General features: G+C 66.8%; 2 protein-coding genes across 3 annotated transcripts; both read left to right on the plus strand.

Annotated features, from left to right (window-relative positions):
- Nucleotides 1-336: 336 nt before the first annotated feature.
- Nucleotides 337-4,629, plus strand: REEP4 (receptor accessory protein 4). 2 transcript variants are annotated; one of them, XM_056321662.1, is made up of 8 exons: nucleotides 337-494; nucleotides 2,399-2,471; nucleotides 2,542-2,618; nucleotides 2,859-2,979; nucleotides 3,101-3,214; nucleotides 3,476-3,608; nucleotides 3,714-3,886; nucleotides 3,959-4,629. In XM_056321662.1, exons 1-8 carry the CDS (start codon nucleotides 463-465, stop codon nucleotides 4,022-4,024), a joined length of 789 nt encoding a protein of 262 aa, XP_056177637.1. In that variant the 5' UTR covers nucleotides 337-462; the 3' UTR covers nucleotides 4,025-4,629. The 2 variants fall into 2 exon arrangements, with proteins under 2 accessions (XP_056177637.1, XP_056177638.1); XM_056321663.1 differs by having other exon boundaries at nucleotides 3,714-3,859.
- A 1,215-nt stretch (nucleotides 4,630-5,844) lies between these two features.
- Nucleotides 5,845-21,364, plus strand: HR (HR lysine demethylase and nuclear receptor corepressor). The gene is made up of 23 exons (XM_056321646.1): nucleotides 5,845-6,432; nucleotides 6,961-7,090; nucleotides 7,739-7,890; nucleotides 8,477-8,605; nucleotides 9,603-9,714; nucleotides 14,151-15,011; nucleotides 15,691-16,558; nucleotides 16,984-17,164; nucleotides 17,581-17,810; nucleotides 17,879-18,028; nucleotides 18,119-18,205; nucleotides 18,292-18,413; nucleotides 18,582-18,660; nucleotides 18,809-18,975; nucleotides 19,101-19,307; nucleotides 19,411-19,582; nucleotides 19,738-19,813; nucleotides 19,998-20,128; nucleotides 20,230-20,337; nucleotides 20,415-20,554; nucleotides 20,636-20,803; nucleotides 20,923-21,042; nucleotides 21,124-21,364. The coding sequence occupies exons 6-23, from the start codon at nucleotides 14,202-14,204 to the stop codon at nucleotides 21,184-21,186; spliced, it is 3,879 nt and encodes a 1,292-aa protein (XP_056177621.1). The 5' UTR covers nucleotides 5,845-6,432; nucleotides 6,961-7,090; nucleotides 7,739-7,890; nucleotides 8,477-8,605; nucleotides 9,603-9,714; nucleotides 14,151-14,201; the 3' UTR covers nucleotides 21,187-21,364.
- The last annotated feature ends 1,116 nt before the right edge of the window (nucleotides 21,365-22,480 follow it).

Below are 22,480 nucleotides of genomic sequence, written 5' to 3' on the forward strand. Positions count from 1 at the left end.
GCTCCCGCAGCCCTGCCCTCCTGCACCCCAAGCATTGCAGCTGGGTGTTCTGCACGCCCCATCCCTCCAAGGCCGAAAAGAACCTTAGCACGGTGCAAAGGCTCTTTACCTCCCTACTTGAAGCTTAAAAACACCCGAACAAACAACAACAAACTCATTTTGGCTGGTAGGGCACAAACTACTGCACTGCGCTTGTGGGGCGCGCCCCTTGCAAGGCTGCCGGGTCCCTTGTAAGAGTTGGCGTTGCCCTTTTAAAAGCTGGCGTTGCCCTTTTGAGGCGCGGCGTTGCCCTTTTAAGAGCGGTGGGGGGCGTGGCTGCGCATGCGCGCAACCGGAAGCTGCAACATTCAAGCTGCTCCGTTCGCTTCCGGCCGTTGCCGCGGGGACCCGGGGGAGGCGAAAGCGCTGACCCGCCCGCCCGGGGCTGCCGGCCCGGCCCGGGGCTGCCGGCCCGGCCTCACCATGGTGTCCTGGTTACTCAGCCGGATCGTTGTGTGAGTGGGGGCCGGGGGGCCCCACCCGTGCGTAACAAGGCGGGGGACCCTATTGAACGGGCAGCACCCCCCCCGGGGGGCTCCATGTGCCGGCCCCGTGGCGGGGGGGGGCTTAGGGGGGCTGCCCCAGGCGGTATAGGGGGGTGGGAGCTGCCCCAGGCGGGATTGGGGGCAGGATTTGACGGGGGGGGGGGAGGGTTGCCCGAGGCGGGATTTAGGGGCAGGATTTGGGGGGGGGCTGCCCCAGGCGGGATTTGGGGGCAGGATTTGGGGGGGGGCTGCCCCAGGCGGGATTTAGGGGCAGGATTTGGGGGGGGGGGCTGCCCCAGGCGGGATTTAGGGGCAGGATTTGGGGGGGGGCTGCCCCAGGCGGGATTTAGGGGCAGGATTTGGGGGGGGGCTGCCCCAGGCGGGATTTAGGGGCAGGATTTGGGGGGGGGCTGCCCCAGGCGGGATTTAGGGGCAGGATTTGGGGGGGGGGCTCCCCCAGGCGGGATTTAGGGGCAGGATTTGGGGGGGGGCTGCCCCAGGCGGGATTGGGGGCAGGATTTGGGGGGGGGCTGCCCCAGGCGGGATTTAGGGGCAGGATTTGGGGGGGGGGGCTGCCCCAGGCGGGATTTAGGGGCAGGATTTGGGGGGGGGGGCTGCCCCAGGCGGGATTTAGGGGCAGGATTTGGGGGGGGGGGCTGCCCCAGGCGGGATTTAGGGGCAGGATTTGGGGGGGGGGGCTGCCCCAGGCGGGATTTAGGGGCAGGATTTGGGGGGGGGGCTGCCCCAGGCGGGATTTGGGGGCAGGATTTGGGGGGGGGGCTGCCCCAGCCGGGATTTAGGGGCAGGATTTGGGGGGGGGGGGCTGCCCCAGGCGGGATTTGGGGGGGGGGGCTGCCCCAGGCGGGATTTGGGGGGGGGGGCTGCCCCAGGCGGGATTTAGGGGCAGGATTTGGGGGGGGGGGCTGCCCCAGGCGGGATTTAGGGGCAGGATTTGGGGGGGGGGCTGCCCCAGGCGGGATTGGGGGCAGGATTTGGGGGGGGGACTGCCCCAGGCGGGATTTGGGGGCAGGATTGGGGGGGGGGGGCTGCCCCAGGCGGGATTTGGGGGCAGGATTGGGGGGGGGGGGGGGAGCTGCCCCAGGTGGGATTTGGGGAGGGGGACTGCGGGTGGGTGACCCGGGGTGTGTGTATGGGAGCAGCTGGGTTCCCCCCCCCCCCCAGGAATGGGTAAGGGTCCCAATCCTGGAAATGCTGCCAGCCTGGGGAGGGGGGCTTGGGTCCCTGCAGCGCTGGGGGGGGTCCCTGTGCCCGGCTTGCCCCCCACCTCTGGTGCTGTGGCTAGCTGGGCTCGGTGGCCAGTGGCCAGGTGTGCCTGAGGAGTCCCCATGGGGAGAGAGGGGGTGGCAGGGGGACGTGGGGACCCCCAGCCCCATCCGCACCTGGGTTTAATGGAGGAGGTGGTCGGGGGGAGCGTGGCTGGAGGTGGGTGCGGGCAGTAGCCAAGCCCCCGTGCCACAGGGCATGTTTGGGGCTGGCAGTTCGCCTGCGTTCTGCGGCGATGGCGAGGCCCTGTGTGCCGGGCACTGAGCATCGTGCCACGGGGATGCGGGTGGGTCCCATCCTTCACCTTTCAGAGGGAGCTGAATCCCTCCTGGCCGGCCGCAGGGGGCTGTCCCCTCCGTGCCGGGGCCCCCGCCACCACCTCAAGGGGTTGAGCCGGGTCCCTGTGGAGGTGGCAGTGCCACCCTGCTCGTGGCTGGCTCTCCGCAGCGGCTCCAGGCTGGTGCCATCCCTTCTCCCGGCAGCTCCGGGCTCGCTGTGGTGCTGGTGGGGTTCAAGGTCAAGCTGGGGCCAGCAGCTCTGCTGCTCTCCACAGCCTGGCCTGAGCGCCTCTCGCCCTTTCTCTGTTACAGGCTGGTTTTTGGGATGCTGTACCCTGCCTACGCTTCCTACAAGGCTGTGAAGACCAAAAACATCCGGGAATATGTGAGTAGGGGCGCTGGGCAGCCCCCCCACCTCGGGCTGCAGCCCCGGGCTGACCCCCTGCTCCCCGCAGGTCCGCTGGATGATGTACTGGATCATCTTTGCGCTCTTCACGGCCACGGAGACCCTCACTGACCTGCTCATCTCCTGGTGAGGCTGATGTGCTGGGAGGAACGGGTCTGCCTGTGCCCCCGTGCCCTGGTGGGGGGGAAGGAGGGGGGCTTCCTCCTCCCTCTGCCTGCTAGGAGAGGGGCACGGGCTGCCCTGCTGCCTGGTGGACCCTGTGTGGGGTCTCCAGGCTTGATGCTCGGAGGGTGCAAGGGAGCAAGATGTGCCCTTGGACCCCCTGCTGGCATCTGCTCACCCCCATCTCCTCCCCCTCTCCGGCAGGTTTCCCTTCTACTATGAAATTAAGATGGCTTTCCTCATCTGGCTGCTCTGCCCCTACACCCGGGGGGCCAGCCTTATCTACCGCAAGGTCGTGCACCCCGCGCTCTCCCGCAACGAGAAGGTAAGGGCTGCCTGGCTCGGGGGAGTCCCCTGTGCTCCAGGGGGGGCTTAACCCGCTGGGCTGGTGATGCCCTGGGATGTGGCGCTGTGCATGCTCAGCACCGCCGCGGTGGTCTCGGCAGGAGATCGACACGTACATCATCCGGATCAGGGAGCGCAGCTACGAGACGGTGGTGCGCTTCGGCAAGAGGGGCCTCAACATGGCAGCTGCGGCCGCTGTCCAGGCAGCCACCAAGGTACTGGGTAGGGGACAGGCTCCTCTGCGTCCCTGAGGGTCCTTTGGCCCCAAGGACCCCAGGAGGAGCTTGCCACCCCAGCGTGGGTGGCCTCGGTGGTGTGGGTGCCAGGAGAGGGGTCTCTGCGTGCAGACCCCTGCCCAGGGGGATTGCACCGCCCTGGGCTGTCGATGCCTGGCTGCCGTGCTTGGGGTTTGCCCCGCGGGGCTCACTTCCCTCCTTTCTGTGTCCCTTTCTGTGTCCCCTGTCCCCCCTGGTTAGAGCCAGGGCGCGCTGGCTGGGCGGCTGCGCAGCTTCAGCATGCAGGACCTGCGCTCCATCCCTGATGAAGCCCCTGTGCACTACCGGGACCCCCTGTACCTGGAGGAGCCGGAGAGCTGCAGGCAGCTGCTGGGTGAGCTGGAGCAGGGCTATCACAGCGGTTGGGGGCTTGAGTGAGGCCCCTTGGTGGGGGGAGTGGGCGTTCTGGGAGCTGCCATATGTGCCCCTCTGTCCCTAGGCTACAACATGCCCTCGGCTGGCCAGGAGTACGAGAGTGAGACGACGGAGGACGAGGAGCTCCACTCAGACTCGCAGGTCTCGCCCATGCCTTCACCCCGCAGCCGGGATTCCAAGTCCCTCTCCCGCAGCCAGAGCCTGCGCACGGTGAGGAAGAAGATGTCTGGCAAAGAGGTACCGTGGGGGGAAGAGCGGTGGCGTGGGGCGGGGGTGACAGGGACCTGACCCATCCCTCCCCCTGCCCAGGTCTCTACTCGGCTCTTGCGCAGCCGCATCAGGAAGAAAGCAGCTCCGCCGGAGGAGGACAGCTAATGCTCCTGGGAAACCCTCTGCCAAGAGTCTTAACACTAGTTTGCTGCTGCAGCATCGGGAGGGAGCTGTGGTTTGCGCCCACCCCCCACCCCGGCCCTGGGGAGGGGGCTTCCTCCCACGTTACACTGTAAATATCTTCTCTGACCTCTGCGCCTGCCTGGCCGCACTGTGCACCTCTGGCTGCCTCATGGAGGGGAGGGCAGCTTGGCCCCCGCGCTGCTGCCAGCCAGACCCCCACCCGGACCCTGCTGCTGCAGGTCAGCGCCTCTCATGTGGGGTCTGCCCCCCCTCCCCCCGCCCTCCCAATGAACACTACAGGCTCTGCTGGGCACCCCCCTTCTCCTGCTGCCGTGATGCCTTACTCCCCACATCCCCCCTCCTGTGGGAGCCAAAGAGGGGACATGCCTTGGCCCGTCTGTCCCCTGATGCCAAAGACACAGCCCCCGGCCACGGTGTCCCCCCCACCTGCAGGCTGACACCCCCATACTTGAAACTGGGGCAGCAGTACCTGACCATGCCCAGCCCAGCACCACACGGCTTTTAACGTTCTCCTCTCTCAGAAGAGGTTTTGTACATGGAAAAATAAATGTTATTTCGGACTTTTAGGAACAGTTGTCCCCTCTGCTTAAGTGCTGTCCCCTTCCCTGGGGAGTGTGGGACCCTCCAGGGGGAGGGTGCTGTGCTTGGGTCTCCATGGCCCTGAGGGTGCAGGGAGATGGGTGCTGGGGTGCAGGGATGCATCTCGGCCCCTCCTTGCAGCAGCTGCGGCCCCCACAGCGTGGCAGCAGCAGCCGTGGCCCCGCTGGGACACCCGGACCCCCGGCGCACGGCCAGGGCTGGGGACAGAGGTCCCTGTCCTGGCTGCCAGCCCTGGCTTGTCCTGATGGCCCCGTCCGTGGGCAGCTGCCCTCTCCCCACCGGGGCTCTGTGATCTCACCAGGGGGGTCTCGGCTTCCTTTGCTCCTGCCCCCAGGGACTTGCCCCCTGCCCAGGTGGAGGACATGGGGCACAAAGTCTCTGCGGGGCAGGCAGGGTGGCACAAGGTGACAACGCTGCTCGTGTTGCCTCTCCTACCCCTGGCAACCCTCTTGTCCCCCGGTGCCCTGCTCTCTGGCATCAATCCCCTTGCTCCCAATCCTTCCTGCCCTCGGTGCTCAGGCCAGCTTTATTTTTAGCCCCTGGCTGCTTTCTGCCTTTGGGGATCTTCCCAGGGCAGGGAGGGTGGCTGCCGCTGCCTGCAGCCCCCCCGGGGGAGGCAGCCATCCCAGTGCGGAGCTGGGCAGGGGGGCAGCCCAGGGCAGGCAGGGGTGTTGGGGCAGATTAGGTGGAGGTGGCTGGATTAGCCGTGTAAAACTGTCTCAGAGACGATTACTTAAAGCAGCGGAGAAGGAAGGCTGGGTGGGGACAGCGCGAGGGCCAGGGGGCTGCCTGTAATCCCCCTAAAGCCGCTTAGGGAGCATGGTTCCTCCAAGGATACAGCCCCGGGAGGCTGCTGGGGCAGGCTGCCCGCCCTGGGTACCGGGGGCTGGGATGCTGAGCTGGGGTGTGGGGCTCCCCCAGGATGGGGTACAGCAGCCCCTTGGCCCCGGGGCTGGCTGGGGTGTGCTGCAAGTGAGATGGCAGCGTTGGAGCCTGAGCATCACCCCTGCCCCGGGGTGCGGGGTCAGTGGGCACCGCTGTGTTTCCTAGCTTGGGGAAACTGAGGCACGAGCACCAGAGAGTTCTAAGATAGAGCTGGGAAGGGAACCAGGAGTCCTGGTGCCCTTCCCCTGTTTCAGCGAGTGTCCCGTGTATTCCCCGGGGGGGGGACGACGACGGGACAGAAACTCGAGGAGGGGACAAAAGCTGCCCGGGGTGGTGCAGCCTGTCCCCTGGGGGCCGAGGCAGCTCCCTCGGGTGCCAGCGCTGATCCCAGCTGTGTCAGCTCGCGGTCCTGTGCCAGGCTGCAGTCAGCAAAGCCGTAATCTCCCTCGACTGGCAGTGCCCCAGCCCAGCAATTACGTGGCTGACCTGAGCTTGCCCGGCCACAATGCAAACCCCCTCTGGGGAGGGGGTGCCAGGCTGTGCTGGCAGCGGGGGGCTGAGCCCCTCCTGGCCCTGGGGCAGGGTCTGTCCCCACCGCAACGGGGTGAAGCACATCCCTGCGCTGCACGGGGGCTGCAGGAATTAGCTGGCTGGCTTGCGTCCCTGCTTACGTAGCCCAGAAATCCTCCCGTACCCTGGGTCGCATCACCAGCAGTGTGGGCAGCAGGTCGTGGGAGGGGGTTCTGCCCCTCTGGTGAGACCCCCCCCTGCAGCGCTGCGCCCAGCTCTGGGCTCCTCGGCACCGGGGAGGCACGGACCTACCGGAGTGGGTCCAGAGGAGGCCACAAAGACGGTCAGAGGGCTGGAGCAGCTCTCCTAGGAGGGTAGGCTTTCAGTGGTTAAAGGGGGCTCATAAGAAAGACGGGGATGGACCGTTTAGCAGGGCCTGTAGTGATAGGGCAAGGGGAAATGGTTTTAAGCTAAAAAAGGGTAGGTTTAGACTAGATATAAGGAAGATATCTTTCTTTTTTTTTTTTTTTTTTTTTTTTTTTTTGCATTGAGGGTGGTGAGACACGGGCGCAGGTTGCCCATGGGGGTGGTCGATGCCCCATCCCTGGAAACATTCCAGGTCAGGTTGGTTGGGGCTCTGACAACCTGATGGAGTCCAAGATGTCCCAGCTCGCTGCGGGGCTATGGGACCAGGTGGCCTTTAAAGGTCCTTTCCCACCAAAACCATTCTGTGATTCCCCACTAGGCGTTAATGGGAGCGAGGGTCGGGCTGCTGCTCCTGCCAGCACCACCACCCCCTGCCTCCCTGTGCCTCCCAGCCCCCCGCTCCCCTCCCAGGGCTGCCCTGCATCCCAGAGAGCTGGCAGGGGGACCAGGTGACGCAGGGGTGTCCCCTCTCCCAGCGTGACAGGGATGCACAAGGGAAGAACGATACCAAACCCCAGCAGCTGGTGGCCCTGGGACAGGCACTGCCTATTCCGGGAGGGCAGCGGTCCGGTGATGGCATGAGCCGGTGCCTTGGCACTGCCAAAGGTCAGTGCTCGGGGGCTGCCGCGGCCTGGCCATGGGGGGGTTGGCTCAGCATCCTCCCTGGAGACTGCTGGGTCGCAGGGCAGCAGGGGCTCTTAGTTGTTAATAGGATCTGCCGGCCAGACCCCCCCCCCAGGAACAGTGGGTTGCTTTGGGTGCCCTGCATCCCCCACCCCTCAGCATCCTCCTGCATCCCCCATGCTGCCGCCGGGTACTGGCTGAGCCTCCCCAACCCATGCTGGTGGCACCGACCCAGCCACACTCCTGCACCCCACCCCACCCCCCTGCCCCTTTCCCAGCGCATTTTACCCCACTGCCACCAACCTGGGGGCTGCTACCCTTCTGGAGAGGTGGGGGGGATGCCGGTGCCATCCCTGGAGCTGCCCTTAGCCCCCCCAAGCTGGCTTTTTCGGGGGGTCCTGGCAAAGCAGCCCATTCCCACAGGCTGGCCCCTCCTCAGTGAGGGGGTCTGGGTGTCCCCTGCCCCTGGTCCCCGCCGGGCTCCCCCCTGTCCCCGGCCCCGCTGCCTGAGTCAGCTGTTCCAGGCAGGAGCCATGTGAGGCCGTGCACACATGGCTCCCCGCGCGGCACAGCGCTGTATTTTTAGCAGACGGTATCAAAAGCATAATTATGTCTGTTGTTTAAATGCAGCCTCTTTTCTGGCAGCCCCGGGAGCTTTCAGCTGCCGCCTGCCGCAGAGGGCAAGGAGGCGTGATGCGGAGCTGCAGGCAGCGTGCTGCCCGTGGGCAGGGGGCTCGGCTGGGCAGGGGCTGAAAGCCCCCCTCCCCATCACTGCCGGGCAGGTAAGACCTTCCTCCTCCCTTCTGGGACACACACACACACACACACACACACAGAGCATCTTTCTTGTACCATTCCCCCCCCCCCCGCCCCCCACCACCACCATGTCCTCAAACACACACCTGCCCCCAGGCTGCCATCACCCCACTGGTGAGGAAGAGGATGGGGAGTGGGAAGCGCGGTGGCAGGAGGGGCCGGGGAAGGGGCGTTCGAGGTGACGGGAGTGTGGGAGGACATGGCTGAAGGAATGCTGCATCTCACCCCCCCACACCCCCTCCCCTCCTCACAGCCGCCTGTCCCCCCGGGGACCCGTCTGTCCCCAGCCAGCCCCGCTCACAGCCTGGCCCTGCCTGCGCTGGCACCGAGGACCATTCCGGCTCCGTATCCCAAGGCTGGAGCCGCGTCCCTGCCACAGCACCGGAGGCTTTTGTCTGGGAATTTTGGGGACCCCACTCAGGAGAGTGGTACTGGGGACCCCCCAGCAGCATCACCGGGGGCACCAAGGGAAACTGAGGCACTGCCTTGGTCTGAGCAGCGAGCGGGCAGGGGGCTGCCCATCGTTGGTGAACTCCCTTCTCCCCACGCCAGGAGCCGTGCCGCCCCATCGCCCGCTGCCAGCCTGCCCAGCACCATGGCCGGCCGGCGGCTGGGCACCCCGGGGCACGGGCAGAAGAGGGGCCCAGGCTGAGGGCAGGAGACCCCCGGCTGCTCCCCCAGGTAGGTGCTGGGGGTACCTGGGTGAGCGGGCAGCAGGCAGCTGCCTGCCCTGCCTCTCCGGCACGCAGGTGGCAGAGGGCTGCCCGTGTCCCTGGCTGCCGTCCTAAGCCTTTGGGCCCCGGGGTAGAGCTTTTAATTACATCAAGGTATTTGAAGCTGGTTGCTGGCGCTGGGCTGGGTAAACAGGAGTCCCAGGCGGGGTGGGGGGGGTGCCAAGGGGGTGGCACAGGACGGGCACTGTGCCCCCGCGCTGGGGCTTGCCCGGGACAGCTTGTCCTGCCTGTCCTCCCCCGGGATGGGAATGAGGGATGCGGGGAAAGGAACATCCAGCAGCTTCCAGCGCCGGGTCCTGCATCCCCCCTGAGCATCCCCCCGTCGTGTGTGGGGGCGGGCATGGGGGCCACCGGCAAAGGTGGGTTGGCTGCGGGCAGCTGCGACGTCCCTTGGTCCCTTCTGATGGGGACGAGCTGCTTTGCTGTCTCCATCTCCTCACTCCATCCCCGCCTTCACCTCGAGGGCACACAGCACCCAAATCCCGTCCGGCGAAGGGGGTGACCCATGCCGCCCTCCCCTCTGCGGGCTGCAGGAAGGGCAGGGGGTGTCCGGGTGCAGCCCCCAGCTTGGGGAAAGCGGCTCATCTCTCCCCAGCAGCGAAGCAAGCGGGATTAGCGATGCTTACTCACCTCCCCGGAGGGAAAGCGGGAGATTAGGGCCGGGAGCAGCGTCCGACCCTGCGGCGGCGAGGCCGTACCGGCGGGGCGGCTGCCCAGGCCACGTACCGGCAGCCAGGGCTGGAGGGGAGCGCAGGCTGCCAGAGCAGTTGGGCTGTGGCCCTAATTCCCAGAAAGCTGCTCGTGTGGGAGTGAGTGTCCTCCCGTGCCCTCCGCTCCGCCGCAGCCTCCAGACTCCTGAAGGTTTGACGTGGTTTTTTTTTTTTCCTTGGGTTTTTTTTTTCCTTTTTTTTTTTTTTCCTTTTTTTTTTTTTCACCGGGTGCAGATTAGCAAAAGCTCTTGCGGCCATCGCGCCCGGTGCTGGGCAAGGGGGGGAACTGGGCTGCCTTCCTCTGCCTGCGTCCTCATCTTCCTCACCTGCGCCGCAGTGGAGGCAGGTAGGTGCGTGCAGGGCTCAGTGCCGGGACTGGGAGGAGGACTAAGGAGGAGGAGGAGGAGGAAGGGCTGGGGCTCTGTGGATGCAGAGGAAGCTGGAGGGGGCTCTGGGCAAGCCGGAGAGTTCGTTTTGCGTAAGAAAAAACCTGGATTTCAGGCTGTTTTCCCAGCCAGAGGGGTGGCTTGTGTGTCTGGGGGCTGTAGAGCCATCCCTCGGGGTGCCAGGACAGGTGACGTGGGCACTGGGACAGGGCTGGCAGGCGCTTCGGCTGCCAGAGCATCAGCACTAAGAGGGGCTGTCGGGGTACCACTGAGCCTTTTGCACCGGGATCCCCCTCCTCAGTACTGGAGCATCCTGTGAGCCCCCTGCCCTGCACGGCCATGCATCCCCCCCATGGTCCCAGGGGACGCTGTGGGGACAGTGTCCCTCCACCCCACGTCCTTGTAGCGTCGCTCCCCATCCTCCGGCACCCAGCGGGGCAGGGATGCCAAGGTTTCTAATTTGGGCGCTTCCGGCCTCCCGTGGTGTCTTTCTGGCCAGCACTTGGCTCATGGGTGTTCGCGGGTCCCTCTGCTCGCCCTTCGATTTAAGGGAAAAACCAGGGAGATTTGAGCTCTGTGGCCGGCTGTGCCAAGCCACCAAGGCAGAGCCCCCCCACCCACCCACCATGGAGCAGGGGGGATTCTCCCAGCAAAGCCTGAGCTGGCACAACTCAAACCCAGCCCTGACCACCCCCCGGATTGCTCTGGGACCCTCCGTGGGTTGTGCCGGGACAGGCGGGGAGCGGAGGGACCCAGGCCGGAGCCTCTGTGCCGTAGGAGGCAGGCAGGGATCCCGCTCCTGGGGATGGGGTGGGACGATGGCCAAGCCCCAGAAGAGCTTGCCAGCAGCGTGGCTGCCCCACGAGGGGGTGTGCTGGCCCCGGGGGGCTTCACGAGGGCCTGAGGCTCCCGTGCACAGCTGGGACAGTGGAGCGTGGGGAGGGCACAGAGATGCTACCCCAGTGCAGGGTGGGAAATTCCCTCCAGCATCCCCCCCGCTCGTGCTCTTTGCCCTGCCCCAGCAAGGGCTGCTCCCTGGGGCCTGGCAGCAGCAGGGTGGTGTGTCCATCCCCCTCCCCACCTGACCCCTCCTCGGTCGCTCCCTCAGCACCACCACAACGGTCCCCATGGCTGTGGGCACCTGCCGACCCACCCGGCCGTGCCAGGATGCTGCAGACCCTTCCCCAGGGTTCCTCCCGGATGCCTGCTCCCCCCCTAGCCCTGCCGGAGCCATCATCCCTGGGGAGCGGAGGGAGGGAACGGGAAGAGAGTTTGTCTTTCAGCGCCTTCTCATCGAGTGAAGGCGCGGGCTCACCCACGCCCCAAGCCCTGTCTGGGTCCCCTCCCTGTTCCCTGGCACCCACTGGGTGCAGCGAGCAGCAGCCGGGCACCGTGTCCCCCCGAACCCTCCCCTCCACAGCGAGCGGGGCTCGGGGAGGGATCCCGCCATGGCTTCACCCACGCTGGGGGGGGATGGAGACCAGCACAATGCCCACCAGCATTGCAAAGGGACCCCAGCACCCCAAGCCACGGCCATGCCCTGGCCAGCAAGGGTTAACCATGGCTCCTCGCTCCCAGCGGGGCCAGACCGCAAGGAAGCTGCTGAGCTGTAACGAAGCCGAAGCAGTGGTCTGATGTTAATCACGCTGCTCGGCTCACGCAGGCCGTGGCCTGCCTTCGCCCCATCGCCCCATCGCCCCGTGCCCCCAGCCCCGCCAGCCTCCGGGTGCTGCGCCGTGCCGTGGTGCTGTGCCGTGGTGCCGTGCCGCGCCGGGGGAGGCTGTGCGGAGCGGCTGCGGTTTATGTAAGGCGTGCGAGCTGTGCGCAGGGTGTCCCTGGGACACACGTGCTCATACGTTACATAAACTCGCCCAGTGCTGCTGGCACCAGCCCCCATCCCTGTCCCTTACTGGGAGCCCAGAAATGGGGTGCCCACCTGGGGGGACCCACCTGACCTGTTGCCTCGGGCACCCGGCTGGAGCATCGCCCCCCCTCCCCCCCAGCGTGGGCAATGGGGTGGTGGGAGGGGGTGTTTGTGCTCAGTGTTGTCGTGCTGTTGGGAGGTACTGGTGCTCAGGGGGTGGGGGGGTGATGGTGCAGTGAGCACCCGCAGGGTGATGGGTCCCCGCTCTCACCCGGTGGGCTGTGGGGCAGGGGTTTGAGTGGTCACAGGTGCCCCTCAGTGGGACGGTGGCATCAGGATGCGATCGCAGCGGTGCTCCGTGTTAGCCCCTCGGCACCCCTTGGGTCACATCCTGCCCTGCAGCCGGGGAGGGAGGTAGAGGAGCTCTGCCTTCATCCCAGGCAGCCGGAGGAGGGATGGCAGTGGAGGGACAAGGCTCGGCTGTGAGCCAGAGTGACCCTGGACTGTAGCATGGGCAAAGTGGCAGCGCGGGTTGAGGCCAGCTCCTTGCCGTTTGGGCAAAACCAAAGGGGTTGTGAGCCCCCTCGGACCCCCAGCCCATGGTGTGGCTGTGCGCTCTGTGCCAGGCATGCCACCTCCAGCCCTCCCAGCACTGGGACTGGGGCGCTTGGCCCATCCCAGTGTTTCTCCCATTCCAGTTTCGCCCGGAGCGGGCGGCCGGCGTCTTTCATTGGCGACGGGCGGCTCGGCCGCGTTGCTGAACAAAGGGTGCTTTCTTCGCACGGGGCAAAGCACACCTGCCCGCCTTGGCACGGCCGCTGCTGCCTGCGCCGGTGCCCCCGGGGTTGGGTGGCACCACCGGCACCGTGCCGGTTCCTGGGCGTCAGCAGCCGCCAGCAGCCCTCCTGCCTGCCCAGTCGCTGTGGGAGCTGGCGGAGGCTGCACGCTCGTGGGGAGCAGAGCCACCACCGCCGCCTCGTCCTGCCATCGCTCGCCCCAAGATGCTCAAGGCTGCCTAGAGCCGGGGGAAGGTCCTGCTCGCCACCGCTGCTGCTCCCCTGGGTGCCCATCTCCCTGACCCCCCCGCACACCGGGAGCCCCCGCTCATAGGACGATAGGCAGGAGGAGCACGGAGCCCCCCAGGCCAATGGATCAAAAACTCCAGCTCCAGAATTCAGAGAAGAACATCCCCAGGGCCGCCCGGGCGGCTTTCTGCCTCCTCCAGATCCCAGAGCCGGATCCCTTCAGCCTGTGGGTCTAGGTGCTCCCACCCACCCGGCTTTGCCTTTCTGGGACCTGGTGCCACCGGCAGAGACGCCCGCTTGTCCTCGCTGCCGCAGGGAGGGCGGCGGGGTCCCTGATGGACCCTCCAGGTAGCTGGCTGTGCTGTGGGATGGTGGGGATGCTCTCAGAGCGGCGGAACTGGCTTCTTGTGCTCTGGATGGGGTGCAGGGCAGGGGACGATGCTGCCCCCGGGGGAGTGGGGGGTGACCCTGGGGATGGCACGTGGTGGGGCAGCCTCGAGGCACTGGGAGGGAGCTGTGCTGGGAGCATCTTCCCAGGGTGGGGATGGGAGAGCCCGGCTGGGTCCCATGGCCCAGAGGGACAGGGTGGGTGTCCCTGCTTAGGTAGGGTGCCCCGGGGTGCTGGAGCGCGGGAACGGGGGCTTTGACCTCCCCTGGGCAGGGGGTGTGATGGGGTCAGGTGACTCTGAGGACACAAGCTCCTGTCCCCGGCACAGCTGGCTGCCTGGCAGTCCGGGTGGCTCCGTCCTGCCCCACGGCAGGGCTGCAATTCTGCAGCGGTGGCTTGGAGCGGAGTGACCCCACGCTTGTCCCCCTCGTCCCCTCTGGCTGTGGGGCAGGGGACAGGGGCTGGGCAGGGGACAGGGGCTGGGCAGGGGACAGGGGCTGGGCTTTCCTCTGCTGGGAAGGGATGCGATCGCTGGCTGCTGCAAGGACTGGCTTTGAACCCGGCATCTGCGTGTGGCCTGGGTCCCAGCGGATCTCCCCAGGCATTTCTACCAGGAGGGGCCTCTGGGAGCTGGGAGCTCCCCCCTCGCTGCAAGCCCTCCTGGGAAGCGCAGCCCAGCCCTGGCCGGAGGCAAATACCTGCGTGGGGCAAGGCCTCCCCACGCTGGGTGCCAGCAGCCGGGCATGTGGCCAGGCTGGGTGCGGAGGGACGGGTGGGCACGAGGTGCGTCCCGGCCGCCAGCCCTGCCAGGCTGGGTGCAGGAGGGCCAGGATGGGATGGGGACCCACGCTCCAGCCACGTGCCCTGCCGCATCGTGCATCCTGCTGGATGCCATGGGGTGTGGGAGCCCGGGATCCCCTCGCTGTGCCAGGGAACCTCCCACCTAGCAGGGGAAGATGGAGCTGGGGGGTTACAAGCAGCCCCTCCAGCACCAACACCACCATCTCCGTGCCTCAGTTTCCCCCTTATTGCAACCTGTGCACAGCTGCCCCGGCAGCATTCAGGGAGGGTCCAGTGCAGTGTGACATGCCCTGCTGATGCCCTGCTCCCTGCCTGTAGGGTCCGGCCAGCCCAGGACAGCGCTGAGCACCACATGAGTGGCGGAGCAGCATGGCCAGCGACACGAAGATGGGGGAGACCGCGCAGCGGTGGAGGAGAGCCCAGGACACAGCACAGGACACCCAGGGGATGGAGAGCAGCGGGATGGTCTTGCCCCGAAGCACAGCTGCTGAGCTGGGACTCCCAGGCTACCCGGAGCCTGGCAAGCTGAACTACGGAACGGAGAAGGGGTGTCCCTGGAGGGGCTCCGAGGGATGCTTGGGGCCAGGCCGGGAGCTTGCTGGTGGCCAGCTGGGCTGCCCCTACCCACTGGCCCCACCGTGCCTGCAGGATGCTTTGTGCCGCCCCAAGGATGGAGCCGAGCTCCCTCCACTGCTGCCCCCAAGGAACGGGCAGCCCAAGGCGGGCTGGGCTGAGCCCTGCAAGGAGCGCACAGGACCACGGTGGGCTGAGGCCGTGCTGGCCCCCCTGGCCCTCTACAGCCACGCATACCACCGCTACCCCCTGGCCTTCCCGGGCTTGGACACCCAGTGCCCCAGCACCACCGGCAAGCCCCGTGTCGCTGCAGGGGATGGGGCCGGTGACCCACTGTCTTTCCGCCACTGCCCGTTCCTCGTGGAGGCCAAGCACAGCCCTTTCCTCCTGTCCTCGCTGCTGCCCACTGGACCCCCAGCTGACCCCCCGTTTGGTGGCAGCGGGCCGGAGGGACCAGGGACAATGGGTGATGGGCGCTTCGCCGGCGTGGACTGGCGCCTGGGCTCCTACGCACCCACTTGGGCTCAGCCCCTCTACCTGGGGCTCCCACCAAGGTGCAAGGCAGCTCCAGCCCCCTTCGACGGCTGCTCCAGCTCAGGGAAGAAGGTAGGCAACTCCTGATGGCTGTGCCGGTGCCTGGCTCCGATGGTGGTACCGGAGTGGGGATCTCGGGGCTCAGCTCCCCACTGCACCCCAGCTCCCCTGGGTGATGGGGAGCTCCAGCCTCGGCTGAACCCAGCTGGGAACGGTGGGTTGCGAAAGGTGATGCTGGCACCCACGCCCAGGGCAGGTCTGGGCTGTACCAGTGCTGGCGACCCACAGCAGGATGCAGCCCCTCACTTACTTGCTCCTGCAGCTTGGTGGGGGGTCCCAGCCTCCCCAAGGGATGGGGCAATGCGTCCCAGGAGGATGACGCTCTCCTCCCCAGCGCAGCCCCGTGGCGTGATGCAAGCCCCCGGGCTGAGTCACGGCAGCAGGAGCCGCGGCACGGAGGCGGCGGGAGGCAGAGCTGCCAGCCGTGGGTGCGCCCGTCGCACCCCGTGCCACTGCGGCTCCCCATTCCTTTCCCACGCGGGCAGGAGCAACACGGGCACCCCACGGGCTCGGCCATCTGGGGCTGGAAAGCACCAGGCAGCTGCCCAGCTCTGGAGGGTGGTGGGGGAAACTGAGGCAGGGCCACGGGGTGCTCCCCATCACCGCCTCTCAGTGATGTGGGTGATGGAGGCAGAGGTGGAGACCCGCATCTGGGGGGACACCAGCCCTGACAGCTTCTGCTCCCCTCCAGGAGTTTTACCCGAAGAAAGAGCCCGGCTTCCACCCCCCGGCCAAGGACCAAGCGCCATCGCAGCCGCTGGGCAAGAGCCAGGCAGGGCAGGATGGAGACAGGGAGGGGGAGCTGGCAGTGCCGGAGCTACCGGGAGCCCCGTGGAGGGATGGCCGAGCTGGGGGCAGCTCGGTGGTACCCACTCCCCATGCCCACACGCCTCCCCCCAGCGCCAGCCACCCCCTCTTCCTCCTGCAGCCTGGCGCGGCGGGGGGCTGCAGGGGCCCCTGGCTGGGCACAGGACCACACACCGCTGATTTCCCCCTGGAGCCGGGGCCAGGCCGGCCCTCTGAGCCCAAAGACAAGCACCTGGCATACCAAAGCCACCAGCCCAGCTCACCGCTGGGTCCGGGGGAGCCCGACCCATCGTCTCCACTCGTGGATGGGCGCTACCCGCCAGCCCTTGCCAAGCCGGAGCCACCCCCGGCTTGCCTTTGCACCACATCGGGCTGCGAAGGGTGCCCGGGGGTGGGTTGTGAGGCTCTCGGCTCCTTCGAGCCCACCCTGGGCATCCCCGGGGGCCATTTTCCATGCCCACCCAGCAACCACACCAAGCTGAAGAAGACCTGGCTGACACGGCACTCAGAGCAGTCGCTGCCACGCTGCAAGGCGCCCCGGCGGGACGGTGGCTCCGAGGCAGCCGGTGAGGGCAAGCGCTCGGCCAAGCGCCCGCACGGCACCGCCGACGGACCCTGCGCTGCCAGCGAGGGTGCCAGGGCTGCCAAGAGGGGCACGAAGGCCACCGAGCACATGGCCATGGTGTGCCCGGGTGAGGGCACGGAGAGCAGAGGGGACCCGGAGGAGCGGAGGATGGAGCTGGGAGAGGGAGGTAAGGCAGTGGGGTTCACGGTGGGGCTGGGGCGGTGGCAGCACCCGATCCCTGGGGGTTTTGCATCCTGGTTCCTATGACATGAGCTGTGGACATGTGGGGGCTGGGAAATCTGCTCCACTCGGGTTTTCCCCAGCACAGTTGGGGCTGGCAGCAGCTCCCAGGGTGGGGACATATAGAAATGCCCCTTTGGGATAGCGCAGCATCCGTGGGTGTGATGCCCAGGGGGTGGCAAGTGCTGATGCTGGGTCGGAGCCCTCCTCAGGGAGGTGCTGGCATCTCAGCCCTGACCTCTGCAGATCCCCAGCCCTACTTTCCAGCCCTACTTTCTGGCCCAGTTTCCAGCCCCCGCCGTGGTGTTCCAGTCCCTCCTGACTGGTGTGTCCCCATGTGCCGTGTCCCAAAGCACCTCCTGTCTCCCCCAGACCCACCGAGCCATGCTGGCCCGGAGCCGTGGTGCCTGCAGAGTGTGCCCTGCACTGCCCTGCCTGAGAGCATCCCGCGGTGCTGTGCCTGCGCTGCCCGGGCCGTGGGGCACCCCGAAGCTGAGGAGGAGGAGGAGGAAGATTCCCCTGAGAGCACCTGCAGATTGCTGCACTTCCGCAGGTGAGCCTGGGGCTCCCGGAGAGCTCAGAGCCCTGCCCGGGGTGGGAGGCTCCTTGCAGCTCATGTCAGGGTGCAGGGAGCATCCCCTTCCATCACCCTGCTTTGAGCATCCTCTCCTGTCACCCTGCTTTGAGCATCCTCTCCCATCACCCCCCCTTTAGAGCATCCTCTCCTGTCACCCTGCTTTTGAGCATCATCTCCCATCACCCCATTTTAGAGCATCCTCTCCTGTCACCCTGCCTTGGAGCATCCCCTCCCATCACCCGACTTTTGAACATCCTCTCCTGTCACCCCATTTTAGAGCATCCTCTCCTGTCACCCTGCTTTGGAGCATCCTCTCCCATCACCCGGCTTTTGAGCATCCTCTCCCATCATCCCACTTCGGAGCATCCCCTCCTGTTCCCTCCGCCCTGCAGGTTCGCCTTTGGGGATGGCGGGGAGCTGAGCGTTGATGGCTTCTTCACGCTGGGGGAGGCGGAGGGGGAGATGCTGCAGCTGGAGGCGGCTGGCCCTGAGCGAGGGAGCAGGAGCGCGGGGAGCAGCCTCTGCCTGGCCAAGTACCTGTTGGGGGTCCTGGGGGACCCCTTCTGCGAGGCCGTCCGCAGGGACAGGGACACGTGGCCAGGAGGCCCCGGCAGGCCTGAAGGTAAGCCAGGACCAGGGTGGGGGTGACACGGGGGGCAGCAGGGAGGCTGAGGGCTGTGTTTCACACAGGGGTGACAGCCTGGAGGCGGAGGGAAGGAGCCCCCCAGCTCTGCGACGCCTGCCAGCGCAGCTTCTTCAACTCCCACTGGAGCTGCACCAGATGTGGCTTCCAGCTGTGCCCCGACTGCCACCGCAGCAGGCGGGAGGCTGACAGCCACGGTACGGAGATGGGGGGAGGGGGCTTGCTAAGAGGGTGTCAGCTTGGATGGGGGCTTGGTAGGGACGAACGCATCCCTTTTTCTGACGCAGAGGATCTGGTGTGGCTGCCCGAGTGCATCCCCGGGCAAGACCACCCCCTGGCATCCCTCATCCCCACGCAGTTCATCCCCACCTGTGGTGAGTGTGTGTCCCCCCCCTGACCCCAAGACCCCCCCTCCTGCCTGCTGCCCGGGGCTGATCCGCCTGCCTCCATCTGTCCCCAGTCCTGACCCGGCTCTGGAAGCTGCTGCACGAGGTCCGGGTCAAGTTCAGCATCGAGTCGCACTGTCCCTGCAGGGAGGGGGCTGGGGAGCACAGCCTGGCAGAGCCCCCCGGGAGCAGGCAGGTATGGGGGATTTGTGCACTGCGGGGGGGAAAAGGGGTGCTGGTGTACCCCAACCCCTGCAACAGTGTGCTGGTGGGGGGGTTGTGCATGATGCTAGGGAGGGGACCAGCCCTGGGGAGGGGGCATGTGGCTTCCCCCTGTCTGCCCACATGGACCGGGGTGTTTCAGGAGCTGCCGGGGGTCGCGGTGCCCATCCTCCCACCCAGCAGCGATGCCCAAGCCGACACCTCCCAGCCCATCAAAGAAGGTAGGGCCAGCTGTGGCCCCCCCGCTGCGGGGACAGCCCTGCTCCGGGGGGGTCAGGGATGCTGCACCGCATCCCCTATGGGATAACAGGTTGGGGGGTGAGAGGTGGAGGAGGATGCGGGCAGCCCTGACCCCTTTCTCCCCTCCAGCAGAGAGCCCCGAGGGGGGGCCACCATCACCGGGCCAACCCCCTCCCCGGGGGGCCGTGCAGACCACCACCCTCTGTGACCTCCTCGCCTCCACCGCTGTCAAGCTGTGCCTGGGGCAGGATGGGGTGCGCATGGCCTTTGCCCCCGTCTCGCCTGCCTTGCCCAGCGTGAGTCCCAGGGTGGGCAGGGCACCCCTCCTCCATGCTACCCCCCCCCCATTCAACCCTCAGCAGGGCTAGAGGGGGCAGGGTGGGCTGATGGGGCTCCCCCTTTGCATCCCCCCCAACCCCAGGACAACCGCCTGACCAGCATCCTGGACAGCATCATCGCCCGCGTGGTGGAGAGGAAGATCCAGGAGAGGCAGGCGGGGGGCGAGCTGAGCCCCCCCGGGCCCCCCGCCTCCCACTGCATCCTGGCACCCAGTGGGCTGCTCTGGCTGCACGACCCCAGTCACACCAGCAACTACAAGCTCTTCCAGGAGCACTGGCGGCAGGGCCAGGTGAGCCCCCCCGGCCTCCCTAGGGATGTGTGGCGGCACCATAGAGCCCCCCCCGTGACCCACAGCACCCCCCGCCCTGCTGAGCCCCCGCTGCCCCCGGCAGCCCGTCCTTGTTTCAGGGCTGCAGAAGAGGCTGGAGGGGCGGCTGTGGGGGCCTGAATCCTTCCGCCCAGCCCGGGGGGAGCAGGCGGTGGAGGCGGTGAACCTGCGGGTACCAGCGAGCCGTGTCAGGATGAGCAGCCAGGAGTTTTGGGATGGCTTCACCGCCAGCGCAGGTAAGGGGGCAATGAGTTTGTGAGGTCCCAAGTGTTATTCTGGGGTGTAAGGGGGGGGGGGGAGTGAGCCAGGCTGTGCATCCCTCCCTGCTCAGGGTGTGCCCATCGGCATGATGCCCACATCCCTGTGTGTGATGCCATGCTCCCTCCTGCAGCATCCCCGGAGATGGAGCAGGGTGGCAGGGACTTGCTGAAGCTGGAGAGTGGCTTTGGGGACATGGAGCTGTGCCGGTAGGTGATGGCAGTGGCTTCACCAGGGTGGGTACCCCCCTCCCACGCAGCCTGGTGCCCCCTCCCCTTGCCAGCAGGATGCATGCCGGTGTGGGATGCAGCGAGCAGGGCTGGGGGCGGTGGGGAGGCTCTGCCAGCACCATTAGCCGGTGCCACGGCATCGAGCACCATGCCTGTGCCACAGGGCTGCCAACCTGAGTGCCAGCCTGCCTCTGCCGGAGTACTGCGGGCCCGCTGGCCGCCTCAACCTGGCTACCTACCTGCGTGGCCAACGGGGCCGGCGCTGGCTGCGCCCGCGTGTCTGCGTGGCTTACGGTGAGTGCCTCCTGGCAGCACCCTGGTGCCCAGGACAGGGGGGTGAGCTGGGCTCCACGGTGATGCTCACCCCTCGATCACCACCCTGCCCCCACTTGCAGGCGTGCAGCCCCAGGACCGGACCATTGGGACCAAAAACCTGATGGTGGAGGCGGCCGACTCCATCAGCATCCTGGTGCACGCTGCAGCACGGCTGCCGGCACGGCAGGGTAAAGTGGGAGCATGGGGGGGTCCCTTCATGCCAGCCCCCTGCCCCGGCTCTCCCTGAGCACCCCTCTGCCCGCAGACATGCTCCTGCAGGCTGATGCGGATGGAGTGGATGCGCTGCTGAAGGAGCGGCTCTGGGATGCTGGCAGCCGGCCTGGTGCCCTGTGGCACATCTTCCGTGCCGAGGATGCTGGCCGCATCCAGGATTTCTTGCAGAAGGTGGGTGCCATCACTCCCTGGCACACCCCCAGCCCCCCTGCCCCCAGGCCCCTGCCTTGGCTCACCCCCGGCCCCCCACAGACCCGTGAGGACCAAGGGCAGGAGGGGACAGCCACAGCGGAGCCCCCCGGCCGCTACTTGGACCTCTCACTGCGGAGGCGGCTGCGTGAGGAGTGCGGGGTGAGCGGCTGGACCCTCCTCCAGTTCCTGGGGGATGCGGTGCTGGTCCCTGCCGGGGCTCCCCACCAGGTAGGCAGCTCTGCAACCCCCCCGGGCGCAGCTATTTGGGGTGCAGCTGTGCCAAAGCCCCCTGGGGAAACTGAGGCATGGCCGAGCCCCAGTCCCTGATGCCACCATGCCACCGGCAGGTGCAGACCCTCACCAGCATCATCAGCGTGGAGCAGCGTTTCCTCTCACCGGAGAACGCCACCCGCCTCCGGCACCACAGCACCGATCCCCTTGGGGCCGCACGCCAGCTCCGTGCCCAGGTGGGTGGGTGGGTGGTGGGCTGTGCGAGGGTCCCGGTGTGGGGTGAGCCGTGCTGACCCCTCCTCTTTGCACCCTTGCAGCTGGACGGCATGATTTTCTCCGCTGTGCGGGAGGCTGTGGGCGTCCTGCGAGGCTGCAAGTGAGGTGGCCACGACACGCTGGAAGGATGCTTGAGCAAAGCCAGCGCTGGTGGCCACGGCCACAAAGAGCCGGGCCCGGGCATCTCTCGCTTGGTGCTTTGCTCCGCCACCGCCCGGGGTGGCTCGGTGCGGGGCAGCTGGGGAATAAAGTGTCTGCAGCGTGCCGGGGCCGCCGGCACCACCAGCACCCGCCTCAGCATCTCTTTCCCGCTCAGCAGCAGCCCTTGCATCCTCATCCGCCAGCAGGGATGCTCCGGGGGCCTGGGGATGGGGTAGGGGGGCAGAGCTGGGGTCCAGCAGGGTGGCATGGGGCACTGCCAGCCCTTGGCAGCTGGCTGAGGCCACTGGTGAGATGAGTTTGGCAGGGTCTCTGTGCTGGCAGCCTCATGGAGAACTGGAAAACATCTGACAGCACAGCTCGGTGTTGCCCAGGGGTTTGGGGTCCCTGGCTGCAGCTCCATCCTGCCACCAGCCCAAAGGTCTGTCCCAAGGATGGAAGCAGCCCCGTCCATGGAGCCCTGTGCTCCGAGCACCAGGTGCAATGGGATCGCTCTGCTCTGCCCAGGATTGCTGCCTGGGGCAACCCTGCACCCCGCTAAGGATAATGGGGGAAAATGGGGCACCCCCCTGCGCACAGTGCCCCACTGATGGTGAATGGGGCCTCGGTGCCAGCTGCACCGTGTGATGCACTGTGCAGAGCCACGTGCACTGTGGGAGATGGACCAGGCGCTGTGCAGCGCACGGCATGCACCGTGCAAGCAGCAGCATGCAACAGGCACCCTGCAGTTGGCACCGTGCGACGGCCACTGTGTAACTAGCACCGTGCAAGCAGCAGCATGCAATGGGTCCCATGCAATTAGCACCCTACAGTTGCCACCATGCAAGAGACACGTTGTAACCAGCACCGTGCTATCAGCACCGTGCAGTTGGCACCGTGCAGCTAGCACTGTGCAATGGGCCTCGTAAAATGAGCACCGTGCAGTTGGTGCTATGCAATGGAAGACCCCATGCAATTAGCACCGTGCAGTTGATGCTAAGCAATGGACACCATGCAATTACCACCGTGCAGTTGCTGCTATGCAAAGGGCACTGTGCAACAGGCACCATGCAATTACCACCGTGCAGTTGCTGCTATGCAAAGGGCCCCGTGCAACAGGCACCATGCAGTTAGCACCGTGCAGTTGCTGCTAAGCAATGGGCACCATGCAGTTAGCACCCTGCAGCTGGCCCCATGCAATGGGCCCCATGCAATTAGCACTGTGTCATTAGCACCGTGCAGTTGGCCCCGTGCAATGGG

The sequence above is a fragment of the Falco biarmicus genome, chromosome 18, assembly GCF_023638135.1.
Source record: "Falco biarmicus isolate bFalBia1 chromosome 18, bFalBia1.pri, whole genome shotgun sequence".
Lineage (NCBI taxonomy): Eukaryota > Metazoa > Chordata > Aves > Falconiformes > Falconidae > Falco > Falco biarmicus.